At 41.8% G+C, this 15,689-nt stretch overlaps 1 protein-coding gene and 1 long non-coding RNA gene across 2 annotated transcripts in view; one reads left to right on the top strand and one right to left on the bottom strand.

Annotated features, from left to right (window-relative positions):
* LOC125466329 (BMP and activin membrane-bound inhibitor homolog) overlaps positions 1 to 15,689 on the bottom strand; it is a 48,145-nt gene that overhangs the window by 7,213 nt on the left and 25,243 nt on the right. Inside the window, exon 2 of the mRNA XM_048560690.2 lies at positions 12,094 to 12,378. Coding sequence (XP_048416647.1) covers positions 12,094 to 12,378 — 285 coding nt within the window. The remainder of the gene's footprint in view (positions 1 to 12,093; positions 12,379 to 15,689) is intronic.
* LOC132206114 (uncharacterized) overlaps positions 1 to 15,689 on the top strand; it is an 82,390-nt gene that overhangs the window by 62,258 nt on the left and 4,443 nt on the right. The gene's annotated exons all lie outside the window — the stretch shown is intronic.

Here is a 15,689-nt window from a genome sequence, read left to right as displayed (position 1 = left end):
GTGCAGATCCACGAATGAAGATTTGCGTTTTCAAGCACCAAAGCAGGAACCAGAGGGTTGCCAGCATTCAGCAAAGCAAACCACAAGAGTCCCACCCTCAAGGGAAAATTTAGGAAGCAAATACAGAGTATGTTGCAAACTGTGGGGCAGACTTTAGGGAAACAGGGTGTGCAATGCCCTGAAAGTAGTGGTAATTAATTACTGATGTTGTGGCCGATTTATTCTCCCCAGGGACTCTAAGTCTACACAGTCAGAACATCTATTTGAGTTTAAAAAAAACTCCAAAGAACAATGGATGCTTGGAATCTGAACAAAAGCAGAAATTGCTGGAAAATCTCAGCAGGTCTGGTAGTGTCAGTGCAGAGAAATCAATGTTGGCATTTCAAGTCCTTTTGTTGGAACATCTACTTGAGTCAGATGGTAAGCCTTCGATAAGTAAACAAAAGATTTATGACATCATTTATGACATACATGGGGGTCTTGTTTCCATTTCCAAGAGTATCCTAGTTGCATGTTTCACATTGCATTTGCAGGACATTAAAATGAAAAATAGTCCAGAAACTCTTCTGGGCTCCAAAAAAGTCTAGCTGGCAAACAGTATTCTCCTAGGCATTTCCCTCCATCGGAGAACAGATTTCCCAGTTGGTTTCCCAGCTTCTCCGACGTTGTACAGTGCCATTAACATACATCCAGATTATGACTTCTTGTTGGTAGCATGCTAACCTTCTCATAATGAAACCTGGTCCTCAAGATCAATGATTTTCTCTTGATTGATACCATTACTGCTCCCCATTTTGTTACTCGCATTACGTCCTGTTCACCCATGACCTTACAGAGGCTTTCACATTAACTAGTAGGTCAGATCCTTCCATGGCCTCACATCTTCCTACTACTAATCTCCTCCAGTCCCATAACTCTCTGATATATGTACAATCCTTCAATTTTGCCTTTTGTACCTCTCCAAGTTTCTTCTCTATTTCTCCCTCCCCTTTCAAGTCAGTTCTTAAAGTATACCACTTTGAGGAACCTTTTTAGCTTGTGTGGCTCAGCGCCAAATTGTTCTTAATGCCTTTGCTGCTGTGAAATTTGTCATATTTCATTATGGTTGAGAATCTATGTTAATACAAGCAGTTGTTTTTGTAAACGTCAATGCTAACAGACAGATGGTGATCTCACTTTACATCAGTCAACCATCCAGATTCTGCACCCAGTCACAATCTATTCCACGTGCTTTTGGAAAACTGATCTCTGCTATTTTCATTTCCCTCCCGCTTTCCTGGGACAGGAGCTAATCCCTGAGTGGGACAATGAAGATGAAAACTATTGAAGTCCCTACCTTTGCCATTTGTGACATGAATGCTAGTGGCTTTGGATGACTAGATTTCAAATTACTTTTCCCCTGAAGCGTTGGGCTTCTACTTAGCTCCCTGTCATACTCTGAAACTTTGTGGCTAAGGGTCAGAAACCAGCTCTTCATTGCATTGTAATCTCACTCTGCCAGTGTATCTAGGCAACACTCCTCTGCTCAGGGATTCAGTCTGACCCACCAACACTTACATTCAGACAGGACACTCTCTTGAGAGCGCAGCTTCTCACATGTTAGCTTCTGATCCATGTCATAGATTATGGCAGATCTAAATAATGAACCTCCATGAATGAGGCACAGTTTAGTGACTGAATACTTTTAAACAAAGCGTGTTCATCTTTAAGAAACAGAACAATTGGCAACAAGAATCCTGTACCAGTTAAATACCTTTTTAAACAGAAGGAGGATCTGGGTGAAGTAATTATAGGCCTATAATTGCTTCACCCTGGCCTATAAATCAGTGGGTTTTCTTAAACTGTTGCAGTTTAAGCTGATGGTTAACATTCAAGTTGCTGCTATTCAATACTTTAAATAGACTATACTTGAAAAGATTTTACATTTGTAAAAGCATGTTTCTTTAGAAAAAGAGCTACATAAGCTTAGCATTTAAACGAAAACTGACAGGATGTATGTGTTCAATATCAACGACCCATCTTAAAACTATCACAGTTTGCAACACATTAACTCTCTCCTTGAATTACCTCTGCTACACTTTGGAATCCACAGAAGTTTAAGAATACAGGCATCATGTGTCTGATTTGATATATATATAACAGGAATGTTATGAATATTACAGGCTGTGCATGCACTTATTTAAATAACGTATTTTGTGCATATACACAACACATGAATGCATAAGCTCAATCTGATGAGGTCTGGCATGTTCTTCCTGAATCCTTTCTCAACTGAATTCAAAATCCAGCAGACGACTTTCTATTCTAAATCTGTTACAGTGCTACATGACCGGTAGCTTTAGCAGGAAAGTTACAGCTGGCAAGTTTGAAGCTGAAACAGAAATTGCTGGAAAAGCTCAGCAGTTCTGGCAGCATCTGTGGAAAGAAATCAGAGGTAACTTTTCAGGCTGAGTGACCCATCCTTAGAATTTTGGAACTACATTGTGAGTTTTGGTTAGTTCCAGCTCACTTTCTGCCTGATACCCATACACCAGGCTCTATAAGTCAGTCAGGAGTTATCCTCCACACTGCATAAATCTCAAACAACCTGGGATGTCTTGACATTGTTGTACTCAATGGGTGCCCATTTATGTCATCTTTATATCAGAGATCACCCAGAACAACAGGACATCTGTATAAAAATGTAGGATTATGAAAGAGATAACAAGGCATACAGCTAGATGAACACAGCAGGCCAAGCAGCATCAGAGGAGCAGGAAAGCTGATGTTTCAGGTCTGGACCCTTCTTCAAACCCGAAAATGTCAGCTTTCCTGCTGCTATGATGCTGCTTGGCCCATTGTGTTCATCCAGCTCTACACTTTGTTATCTCAGATTCTCCAGCATCTGCAGTTCCTACTATCTCTCTCAGGATCACTGAAGAGTTACCCTTCACTCAACCCTGCAGCAAGGTCTTGAGTTTCAATTGCCTTTTTCATCAGCCTATCCAGCTGGCATCTTTGATTGGTCCTTTTCCTATTTCTTCTCATTTCTGATTCTGTTTTATTAGTGATGGTTCTTTCTTACAGTGAAAGCCATGTCCCACCTTAGGGTATAGAGCTGGAACTGACAATTAGAAATGTTGACTTTGAGTAATAATGGACAAATAAAGTGCAGAGAAATGAAAAGCAGGGTATAGCGTTAGCAACCTTCCAGGATTGTTTGTGTGTATTTTGGAATTAAAGATTAATCTCCAGAATACAGCTGGAATAAATCCTGAAAGTTCTCTGGATTATTGTGTTTTCTTTGAAGACTTGTGTTTGATACTTGGGAATATAGTCTGTTTGACTGAGAATGATGAATCATCTAACTGACCATTGGAAAGCAGAGCACTACAACAACATGGTCATGTAATTAAACCTCCAGCTATGTGCCTAACACCTGCTGGCAGCACTATCAGTGAGCTACGCATAACTGGTTGTTAAATTATAACTGCCTACTTGGCAAAACAGGGATACTGAGGAAGAAAGGACAGACCTAATATAGGAGTAGAGAGACAGTGAAAGGAAAAGCGTTGGAGGAATAAAAGATATGTGCAGGGACATGGAAACATTAGAATGCAGTGTTCAATGGTTCAATACATTTGTGTTTGCTAATGTTAACTGGTATCTGGTAACTGATCCTCATAACTGTACTTGATTTCTTCCATGTCTGAGTGAAGACAAAGTGTCACGTATTAACACCATACAGAATATTCCAAGCAAGGTTGAGGCTCCCTGCAAAAAACTTTCCTGTATATAAAATCCTATCAATTCTAAGATATTTTAACATTCTGTGAATAAATATTTGGATATGGAACTACAGTCATCTTTGTGCATCTTCAACACATAACAAACTAATGAATAGAGAAGCCAAACCAGGTGACAAACTGGCCTGTATTTTGTGGGCCTACCATATCTTCTGCCCCTTGTTTGGTGCTGGGATGTCCTTTGACCTGCATTTTAGAAGCATCCACATAAACCAAATTGTGTGTGTATTTTCATGCACATGCAGATCATCCATAAATATAAACACTGTGCTCACTTCACAGTCTGGCAATCCCCCAGGCTCACTATTGTCTCCATGAGTCAGCCTATCCGAACCATCTTGGAGAATTTGAGCAACATGATAATGAAAAATTTTGAAGTTTCCAGAAGTTTCTCTGGCTTTGGGAAACTTGTGGAGGCTGATGAGGAATGCATGATGAGGGTAAGGGCAGAAAATAAGGACAGGTTCAAACACCAACCTTCTGAGAGGCTTGTATTTCAGAAACTAAAGTGTGTTACTAAGTCATGGTTCTAATGACACATTGTGTGATTTTCCAGCATGTTTTTGTTGTTATAAGCAATTCTTACAAATAATTTGTAAGTGTTTCCAATGTTTTACAATTTGAAAAGGAAAGTACTGCGCAAGACTTGAATTCCCTGCTTAATTTGTAATGTGAACCAATTCTGAACTAACTTAAATTCCCTAAAATCCATGCACAAAAACAAAGTTGCTGGAAAAGCTCAGTAGGTCCGGTAGCATCTGTAAAAGAGAAAACAGAGTTAATGTTTCGGGCCCGGTGACTCTTCCACAGAATCCTTCCCTAAAATCTATTGTGGGGATAGGACAAAGGGAACATTTGCAACATCGAGATCTATAATTTCTTTATTCTTGAGAAACATTTCAGTACTGTTGAAGAGCAATGGAGACGTGTGCCAGAAGTTGTTTAAAAAGACAAGCCAAAAAAGGAAATAGCAATATTCCTTGATTCCATATTCCCTATACCTCTCTTTGTTACAAAGTAATGTTACCAATTTTTTTTTAATGAAGATTGGTCATTTGCACCAGCTAGTAATAATTCTCCATTGCCAGCTTTTTATTTGTTTTTATTTCCATTTTGTCTTGGATATGGTATTTCTTATGCCAATACATGGCTTGGTTAATTTTAATTAATTTAGTTACCCTTCCACACCAATTGTTCTTAAACAACGTTCTATGCATATTGTAAAAAGTTTATGGATTTAATGAGGTTAGTATTAGTCTCACACCTGACAAGATGGCTCCCCTGAATGTGTTACTTCAAAACGACGGGCAGCTGTGGGTTGCCATGGGTTTTAGCAGTGAGGCTCGCATTTATTTTCAGTGAGGGAGAGGTGGAAGGTCAGCTGCTGCAGTAATGCTTCGGTAGATTCAACTTGGGCTCATGCCTGGAACCTCGTGGAGCCTTAAGGTTCAATTCGACCCTCGAACAACCTCTCTGTGCGGAGATTGCACATTGTCCCCGTGTCTGCGTGGGTTTCCTCCCACAATGCAAAAACGTGCAGGCTAGCTGGAGTGGCCATGCTAAATTGCCTGTAGTGTTCAGGGATATGTAGATTAGGTGGGTTATAGAGATGGGTCTGGGTGGGATGCTGAGAGGGTTGGTGTGGACTTGTTGGGCTGAAGGGCCTGTTTCCACACTCTGGGGATTCTATGAAAAAATTCAATGAGAATCATCAGTTTCAGGTATTAATTGCCTGTTAATGGGCTTTTATTGGTGATGGGCAGGAAAGCTGCAGATAAAGCCTTTGTATCTGAGATTTACTGAGGCTGGAGGCAGGAAGGTGGTTGTCTCCATATTCATTCCCCACTTTGCACAATTAAAAGCCACCCTCCCATCAACTCCTTGCTTTGGAGAAGGACACAAGATTCCACCTTTGCAGAGAGCAATTGCCATTCTAATGTTGCCTGGCCTGCTGAGTGTCTCTAACCTTTCCTCTTTTCTTTTTCATTTGACTCTTATAATCTTGGAAAAGCTCTCAGTTTGACTTAATTAAACATTCCATCATACTGTAGATGCTTTAATATTAACCAGTCTAGCTGTGTTATCTTCTGGAGCAGATGGGACTTGAATCTAAGATTTCTGGCCAAAAAGTCAGGATACTGCCACTGCATCACAACAGTCCCTTCCACCACATTGTAATAATCCTAGAATGATGTTGACATTGGTTAACTCAGTTGGCTGGACAGTTGGTCTCTGATAGAGTGATGCCAAGATTGTGGGTTCAATTCCCATACCAGCTTAAGTTACCATGCCTGCTCAAACTTGACCCCAGTGAGGTGTAGTGACGCCCTGGTTAAACTAATTACCTGTTGTCTCTTTCTAATGAGAGAGCTGCCCTATGATCCTTGGGGACCATGGCAACTTTACCTTTTTTTAACAACACTGGGAAACTGGTCTAGTTTTGCTTGAGCCTGTACAGCACAATATTCCTGAGAATGGCCCACTTAAGTGAGTACTCTAACAGAATAGGAAGCAGTAAATTTGCATCTTTACGGGGCTTTTAGAAACATAATAAAATAGCAGGCTGCAAATGTTAAATGATTAAATTAGACAAGTCTGAAGTTATTACTGATGTGACCAAGAGTTGTTTGTATAGTACGAGTCTGTGAACTGCCTGGTCTCTCACCAAACACACTGAGAACAATTCACTTGGCTTGGATTCAAACCTTAGTGCAGTCACGCTCACCCTTTTCTTCTGGCTTCTCTCATCACTGTCTATATCAGTGAAATAATCCTCACACTGATGCTCTGAGTCATTTGCTGTTTACTTTAAAACATTATTAAAACACGCTTTACAAACTGCACTTTTTTTTATTATTACATTTTAAATGAGGATCATTAGCTACTATTTTTGCAAAGGGCTTCTTTAATCAACAAGGTTGACATAAATAACATGAAAGGGCCGTTTTTCTTGATGCATTTATGTGTGAAACATTCAAAGATAGCAAAAACTGCAGATGCTGGAGTCTGGAGTCTGCAGTGTGGAGCTCGAGGAACACAACAGATCAGACAGCATCAGATTTCTGAATAAGGATGCTGAATCAAAATGTCAGCGTTCCAGCTCCTCTGATGCTGCCTGGCCTGCTGTATTCCTCTAGCTCCACACTATTGTATGTGTGAAATATGCACTGTTGTTAAGGTCTGTGATCTGGGGAAATTGTGAATTAGTGATAATGGCACTGAATTAGCAACCTAGAGGCCTGGGCTTAAAATGAGCAATGATGACCAGAGATCTACCAAATTGGTGGAAAAACTTATCTGGTTGACCGTGTCCTTAAGGCAGGAAAGTCTGTCATATTTACCTGTCTAGCCTACATGTCACTCCAGAACCACATCCATATGGTTGTTTCTGAACATGAAAAGGCATTACAAGCCATTCATTTCAAGGGCATTTGGTGGGGCAACTAATATTTGGCTTGCAAACAATGGCCACAGCTAATGCAATGATTCTGTTTTGTTTTTGTATTGCAAACAGGGTGTATTTAAAAAGAGAGCAAAATACTGCAGATGTTGAATATCTGAAATAAAAACAGAAAATGTTCAACAAGACTCAAGATGATTAAGGTGTTTCTTCAAGAACAGTTAGAACTGACTTGAGACTTGCCCCTGATTCTCTCTCCACAGGCCTTGCCATACATGCTGAGTTTCTCCAGTACATTAACATTCCTCTGACAGGCATGTAATGTGATTGTGCTTGGCAACAATGTGAACAAGACCAAAGTTCAACTAATTAGGGCACAGGATGGTAAATATTGCTTTATTAGTTTTTGTGGCAGTTCACCAATGGATACTTTACATTTGCCGTGGTCCTCAAATCGACGTAAAGAAAGAGGAAGATAGCTTTCTTGCATACATATGAGATTGTGTAAAAGGGATTCAAAGATTGTGATTGCAACTTGTATTTTCCATCTGTTAGCTGCGGCTCTGTGATAGCACTCTTCATTCTGCAACAGAAGCTGCAAGATGCGAGTTTTACACCAGACCCTTGGACAAAAACAAATTAAGTGGGCACTCTTTGTAGAGGGAGTGCTGCATTGTTGGAGGTGCTGACTTACAGGTGAGAAATTTAAAGTGAAGCTCAGTCTGTACTCTGTGGTATATTTGAAAGATCTCAAGGGCAGGTGTTTACATTTGACATTGATGTTCCAGTGGAGCTGCATGGACACCAATTGTTGTGAAGTGGTATCTTGTGTCCTCCACAGTACTAGCACTACATCCATAAGGAAAAACGTGCATGAGAAATAGCTCAACTGGGCATCAAGAGAGTTTGGATAACTTCTAACTAATTTCAAATGAAGCCACGGTTTCCTCCATGAAGATTTCTGTGGAGCACAACATAAATGCATTAACCATCTATACTCAGCTGTGGGAGCAGTGGAATGCTCCCACATTAGGAGACATCAGGGTAGACCACACATGGAGTGTTGTGTACAGCTGTGATCACTGTACTTATGCAAGGATATAGAAGCAGTGGAAAGAATTTGGAGAAATTAAACAATTAAGTCCCAGCTTTGATTCAATGAGCTGTGAAGACAGACTAAAAAAAAAACTCAATTTGTTCTCATCAGAAGATATAGGTTAGTGGGGAACAGAATCTGAGATGATATATAAAAAGTGGATTGTGAATATAAATGTGAATGCACTTGTTTGTGAACAGTGGTACAACAAAATGGAAAAGCCGGCTAAGGGTAACACAAAGGGGGAAAGGTACAGATATTAGCAACGTCAAAAGACTTGGAATAGAGTGAAAACACATTCAGCAGCTCCCCACCAAAGGCTGCAGGTGTACCTGTTGTATAGGATGGAAGGGTGTGACAGAGTTAATGCTGAGCACTGTAGTAAAGCCCAAGATTGAGGTCTCTTTCATAGCATTTGTAACAATTGGTTGAATCATAGAGATAGTAGGAACCGCAGATGCTGGAGAATCTGAGATAACAAGGTGTAGAGCTGGATGAACACAGCAAGCCAAGCAGCATCAGAGGAGCAGGAAAGCTGACCCTTCTTCAAGGTCCAGACCCAAAACGTCAGCTTTCCTGCTCCTCTGATGCTGCCTGGCCTGCTGTGTTCATCCAGCTCTACACCGTGTTATCTATGGTTGAATCTTAGGTGTTTTTGTCTTGGTGTCAGTTTCACTGAGGGTTTCTCTCTTCCAGACCTACTGAAATCTCTTACCATATCTTCCTGAACTTGTCACATTGACTACTTACCCTGTCCCTCCCCACCTTCACCAAAAATACCAGCTATGTCACCCACTCTCATCTCCTTCAATACCTCCCATTCCTTTTATACCCACAATACAGCACTCAAAGTGGCTTGCCCGAAATTTGGTCTGTCGATTAGCCGTCATCTCAACTCTGACAGCCCCGAGCAGCTGACTGACAATGTCTAATACCCTGGACTGGTATCAGAAACAGCCCTGATTTACTGTGCCAAGACTCCCTGAGCAAAGGTAATTGGTTTTGACTTGACTAAGGACAGCAGACAACCTTGACAAGCTTCCTGGCTTTTTGAGGCAATGCAGTACATCAGCCTGAGATCTCTATCTGAAAGACAAATCAAGGCGGTAAGCATCCTGTAGGCTCAGAGTGAGTTAGCGCTGAGAGAGCAAGCAAACAGAGGTGCAGCCTGGTCGAGTTTGTGAACTTGCTGCAGCACTACAGTGATTGTTGATATTGTCCTGAGCTGCAGCATTGAATCATGGAAGCGCACTGTAAGTTGACTGGAGATGAGCCACGAGGGTTCTTAGAGCCTGATACATCCAGATGCCAATGACCTTGGATGTGGGGTTAATACGGCTGGTGCCCTTGAAATGTGTCCAGGTGTTTAAAATGGATCAAACAGTGAGCTGAAGTCACCAGATACCTCTCTGATGTCTATATCAAGAATTATCAGCATCTAATTTTCTTGTGGCAGGTGTTAGGATGGGAAGACACATAACAATGAGGTGATACATGCGATTAACAAGGTCATTAAAAAGCAGTAATCTCTCCAATTAGCAGTTTGCCGCTGCCTAGTGAGAACCTCAGCATAATGTCTGGAATTTAGTTAAATAATGCAATGAATTGTTACAGCATTGAAATAGATGCAGTTGGACTTAACACGCAATTCTGCCACATTCCTCAACATAGCCCACATTATGCATGCCCCTATAAGATTTCACCCTATATTCTTTTCCTGTTTCATATTATTCCGTTTCTAAAGCTGTAAATGAATCAATGATGCCCTTAATCTGACACATCAGAGATTACATCAAGTTCCTTGTCAACTGCGGCTGATGCAATGGCTGAAGTTTTTAATTTTGAAAGAAAGGTTAACAAAAAAGCATGACCAGAAAAAGTAGAGGGTAAAACTAAAACATTAATCAAAAGATAAGTACACAAGGAAAAGGAATAGAAAGATATTCTGACAGGGAGAGATGAAGAGAGGTGGGAGAAGGCTCACATTGTGGGTAAAGATGGACCAGTTGGGCTGAATGGCCTGTTTCTCTGCTGTATGTTCTACCTAGGTCTATGTTAAGCCAAGCTGAGTGTTACAGTGGGCTTTGCATCATACTAAATTTCTCCTATTTAACAAAACTTCTAACCAAGTTGAAAGGGAAGAGTATTTTTCCTGGTTCACTCATAATATATCCTGAGGTGAAGCCAAAACACTTTAAAGCCAATACATACTTACTGAACTTGTAAAGAGGAATGCACGAAAGTCAATTTGCAAACAGCAAGTTCCCACAGTCAACCACGGAATATTTATCAGAAAATGTGTTTATAGTGCTGTTGGTCATGGGACAAATATTGGCCAGGATGTTAGAGAGAAGTTAGTTGTTGTTCGTCAAAATAACGGCGTGGGGTTTTTATGGTTTTGTGCTTGGGAAATCACGTCTCACAAACTTTATTGAGTTTTTTGAGGATGTGACCAAAATGATTGATGAGGGCAAAGGGGAAGATGTTGTCTATATGGACTTTAGTAAAGCCTTTGACCATGTTCCGCATGGTAGACTGATTAGTAAGGTTAGATCACATGGGATTCAGGGAGACCTAGCCGATTGGATACAATATTGGCTTGATGATAGGAGATAGATGGTGGTGGTAGAGGGTTGTTTTCTGGTCTGGAGGCCTGTGACCAGAGGTATTCTGCGAGTTCAGTGTTGGGTCCACTTTTTTTTGTTATTTAAGAAATGATTTGGATGAGAATTTAGTAGGCATGTTGGTAAGTCTGCAGATGACACCACAATAGGTGGTATAGTAGACAGTGAAGAAGGTTGTCTAAGATTACAAAGGGATCTTGACATTTGGGTCAATGGCCTGAGGAGTGGCTGGTGGAACTTAATTTGAATTGCATTCTGGTAAAATGAATAAGGGCAGGACTTGTACAGTTAATTGTAGGGCCCTGCATAGTGTTGTCGAACAGAGAGACCTAGGGATTTAGGTACATTGTTCTTTGAAAGTCATGACACAGGTAGATAGGATGGTTAAGAAGGTATTTGGCATACTTGCTTTAATTGCTGAAATCATTGAGTATAGGAGTTGCAACGTCTTATTGAGGCTGTACAGGATGTTGGTGAGGCCATTTTTGGAGTACTGTACACAGTTCTGGTCACCCTTTTATAGAAAGGATATTTTTAAATTGGAGGGCTCAGAAAAGATTTACCAGAATGTTACCGGGACTGGAGGGTTTGAGCTGTAAGCAGAGGTTGGATATGCTGGGACTTTTTTCCTTAGAGCACAGGAGGTTGAGGGGTGACCTTATACAGGCTTATAATAATCATGAGAGTCATAGCTAAGGTGAATAGCAAAGGTCTTTTCCCTAAAGTGGGGAGTTCAAATCTAGGGGGCATGTTTTTAAAGTGTGAAAAGGAAGTTTTAAAGAGGACCTAAGGGACAACATTTTCACGCAGAGGATGGTTTGTGTGTGGGGTGAACTGCCAGAGGACGGTACAGTTACAGCATTGAAGGGACATCTGGATAGCAACATGAATAGTAAAAAATTTGGGGGTTATGGATCAAATGCTGGGAAGTGGAACTAGTTCAGTTTAGTTTGGGAAATGTGGTTGGCATGGATGAGTTGGACCAAAGGGTCTGTTTCTGTGCTGTATGATTGCGTGACTCAAAGTAGAAAATTCTAGTGAAGTGTAAATTTCTCAATGCATCGTGATACTCTCCTTTGTCCCAAACCAGTGGAGTATGATGCCTTATTTATTTTTTACATGGTGACAAAATCCTATTGAAGGTTTTTCAAATAAACCATGCACTAATAATGTTTTAGTATTCGTTACCTGACATGCTATTCCCAGAATGCAGCAAAATTTCCTGTAGCCCTTTATAATTACACATATCTTCCCAGCAGCACTCTAAAAGTGACCAGTGTCCTTTATGGTGGTAGGAGCCTTGCGATTGGCAGATCTCTGTTGTGTTGGAGAAAGCATCCATACAGCCATGTAATAAGGGTGAATTGATATTCTGGGGGTCCAGTAGTCTGGTAAAACAGGCAGAGAGCTGGGACTTGCACATGTAGCCTGTTGCTACACACTGTGGTCCATCACAATAACATCTGATTTCACCTAGAAACAAAAAAGGTTCACATGAGAGAGGGCATTTAAGGAGGGAAATTGAAGGCAATAAGTATTTTGGAGCAAACCAAACTCATTAGTTGAAGGTTAAAAACACAAAACCCTTGAATAATATCTTCAGGTCACTCAGAATGTTCCTCTTGTCTATTGAGGAACAATGAAACATTAACAATTCACATACAATGTGCCCTTCCTCTCCTTCTCATTGGTGACTACCATTAGCATTTCTACCTACATCTCTCCCAGTTGTGGCTCCCCACCCCAATTCTCTGTATCTGTCTACTGCCCATAGAAGAGCCACTCCATCAACATTCCCACCCAGTCTCAATCACTGCTCCTCATGGTGGACTGACTCTCACCCCAGCAGGGGCAATCACTCCTGGTGACATTGCTGGGGCTGGACAGCTACCTGTCATTAACTTAGCTACAATTTTCAGAGGCAAGACATTCTACTTTTTGGGAGTGGTAGCCAAACCCAGAGTTATTTGTTCGCCATAAATTCAGGTTGTGGTTTTTCATTCTTACTTCTCAGATTTTACAATCAACCCAGCCTAACCAGACATGGCAGGAAGGTGAAATTGAGGCTACAATCAGATCTGTGACCATTTTACTGAATGGCATAGCAGGCTTGAGGGAACGAATGGCCTCCTCCTACACTGAACCCGTGTGTTGACAGTGCTCCTAGGGAGAGAGCTCTGGAATTCTGTGTAAAGAGATGCTATTTAACAGCATTACTTTACCCAACTCTTAATTTTAAGGCTGTGCCTCTGTTCTAGACTATCCTACACGAGGAAATAATTTCTATCCATCTCCCCTTTCAAATACTTTGGACATCTTAAACACCTCAATTCAAACTTACCTTAATCTTCCATATCCAAGGAAGGAAACTGGATTTTTTGCAACACATTGTTGTAAATTAACTTTTCAGCCCTGGTTTTGATCTAATGAATCTGTCCACCGCCTTCTCTAAGGCAACTATCTAGTTCCACAGATACAGTGGCCAGAGCAATACTCCAGATGGGGTCTAGCCAGAAGTCTGTGCAGCTGTGACATAACTTCTGACCCTTTGACTGCCAGCATCTTGAGACAAAACTGAATAATCTATTACCCGTTTTGATTACTTTTTGTTCCAGTCCACTAGATCTCTTGTGGCTTTTGTAATTTAACCTTTGAATCTCCAACTCACCCACGGTTCCTAGATTCTCAACAATCCTCTTTTTCATGCCCTGCGTTCAAACTGCCTCAGCATTACACATTCACATACATATCAGTAACTCTTTGCAGCTTTCTGTCGTCAAGCTTTGTTATCATCAACAAGTCTATCATTCAAGACAATTATCATTACAGAGATCTGTGGATCCTCACATCACAGGCATCTCTGCTTCCATTCTGAGGATTTACTGGCCACCAATTTCTACTAAAACTAATTGACTCCCACAGTTACCAGGACAATATATCCTCACACCTGCTTCCTGTAAGGACTGCATCCCACTTTCCCAGTTTTTCCATCTTTGTCATATTAGTTCTAATGATGTCACCTTCTGCGGTGGTTGGGAGATGGACGGCCAGTCCACACTTTTCCTTACTACTGTGAGGATTCCCCACTACTGTGATTGACAGGGCTTTTTAGCCACGTCCAACCCATTTCACACATTTCCGCCTGCACCCCCCTTCATCCCTCCCACAACAGTGATAGACCCCAGTCCTGGCTCACCACCCCACCACCAACATCCACATTTAAAAGATCATATGACTCCATTCCCACTACTTCCAACAGGATACCACCGCAGACAAATTTCCCCCCCGTCCCTTGTCAGGCTTCCACAGGGACCATTCCCTCCAGGACATTCTGTTCTATTCCTCTCGCACTCTCAATACCTCCCCACATCCCCATGGCACCTTCCCCCGCAATCGCAGAAGGTGTAACCACTTGCCTGTTTACTTCTTCCCTCCTCAGTATCCAAGGCCCCAGACATAGCCTCCAGGTGACGCAGAGATTTTACCTGCACTTCACTCAATCTAGTTCACTGTGTTCTCTGCTCACCATGTTGTCTCTTCTACACTGGGGAGATGAAGTACAGAGTGGGTGACTGCTTGCTGAACACCTATGTTGTGGGCAAAAAAGACCCTGAGCTTCTAGTTGCCTGTCACTTCAACAAATCACTATGTTCCCTGTCTCAGGCTTACTGCAGTGCTCCAGCAAAGCTCAGCATAAGAGGAACAGCACATTATTTTCTACTAGGGGACACTGCAGCCTTCAAAATTCAATATCGAGTTCAACAATTTTAGAAACTGAGTACCTCATTCCATGTCCACCATAGGCACCAACGATATAGGTAGAAAGAGGGATAGGGATGTCAGGCAGGATTTCAGGGAGCTAGGGTGGAAGTAGAGAGCTAGAACAAACAGAGTGGTTATCTCTGGTTTGTCACCCGTGCCACGTGATAGCGAGGCAAAGAACAGGGAGAGATTTCAGCTGAACACGTGGCTGCAGGGATGGTACAGGAGGGAGGGCTTCAGGTACATGGACAATTGGGGCTCATTCCGGGGAATGTGGGATCTCTACAAACAGGGCGGTTGAGGAAGTTGATGTGCTGGAAATTTTGGCAAACATTAAGATTGATAAGTCCCCAGGGCTAGACCAGATTTATCCTAGGTTGCTCCGGGAAGCGAGAAAGGAGGTTGCTAAGTCGCTGGTGAAGGTCTTTGCTTCCTCACTCTCCACGGGATTCGTACTGGAAGATTGGAGGGAGGCAAATGTTGTTCCACTTTTCAAGAAAGGGAATAGGGAAATCCCTGGAAATTACAGACCAGTCAGTCTTACATCTGTGGTCAGCAAGGTTTTGGAAAGAATTCTGAGGGATAGGATTTATGACTATTTGGAAAAGCATAGAGTGATTAAAGGGAGTCAGCATGGCATTGTGAGGGGCAGATCATGCCTTACAAATCTTATTGAGTTCTTTGAGGAAGTCATGAGACAAGTTGACGAGGGTCGAGCAGTGGATGTGGTGTACATGGACTTTAGCAAGGCATTTGATAAGGTTCCCCACGGCAGACTCATTCTTAAAGTCAGGAGGTATGGGATACAGGGTGATTTGGCTGTCTGATTCAGAATTGGTTGGCTGACAGGAGGCAGAGAGTGGTTGTAGATGGTAAGTATTCTGCCTGGAGGTCAGTGCTGAGTGGTGTCCCGCAGGGCTCTGTTCTTGGGCCTCTGCTCTTTGTAGTTTTTATAAATGACTTGGATGAGGAGGTTGAGGGGTGGGTTAGTATGTTTGCTGATGACACAAAGGTTGGAGGTG

The sequence above is a fragment of the Stegostoma tigrinum genome, chromosome 31, assembly GCF_030684315.1.
Source record: "Stegostoma tigrinum isolate sSteTig4 chromosome 31, sSteTig4.hap1, whole genome shotgun sequence".
In the NCBI taxonomy this organism is placed as follows: domain Eukaryota; kingdom Metazoa; phylum Chordata; class Chondrichthyes; order Orectolobiformes; family Stegostomatidae; genus Stegostoma; species Stegostoma tigrinum.
This window is presented reverse-complemented; position numbering and strand designations above follow the sequence as displayed.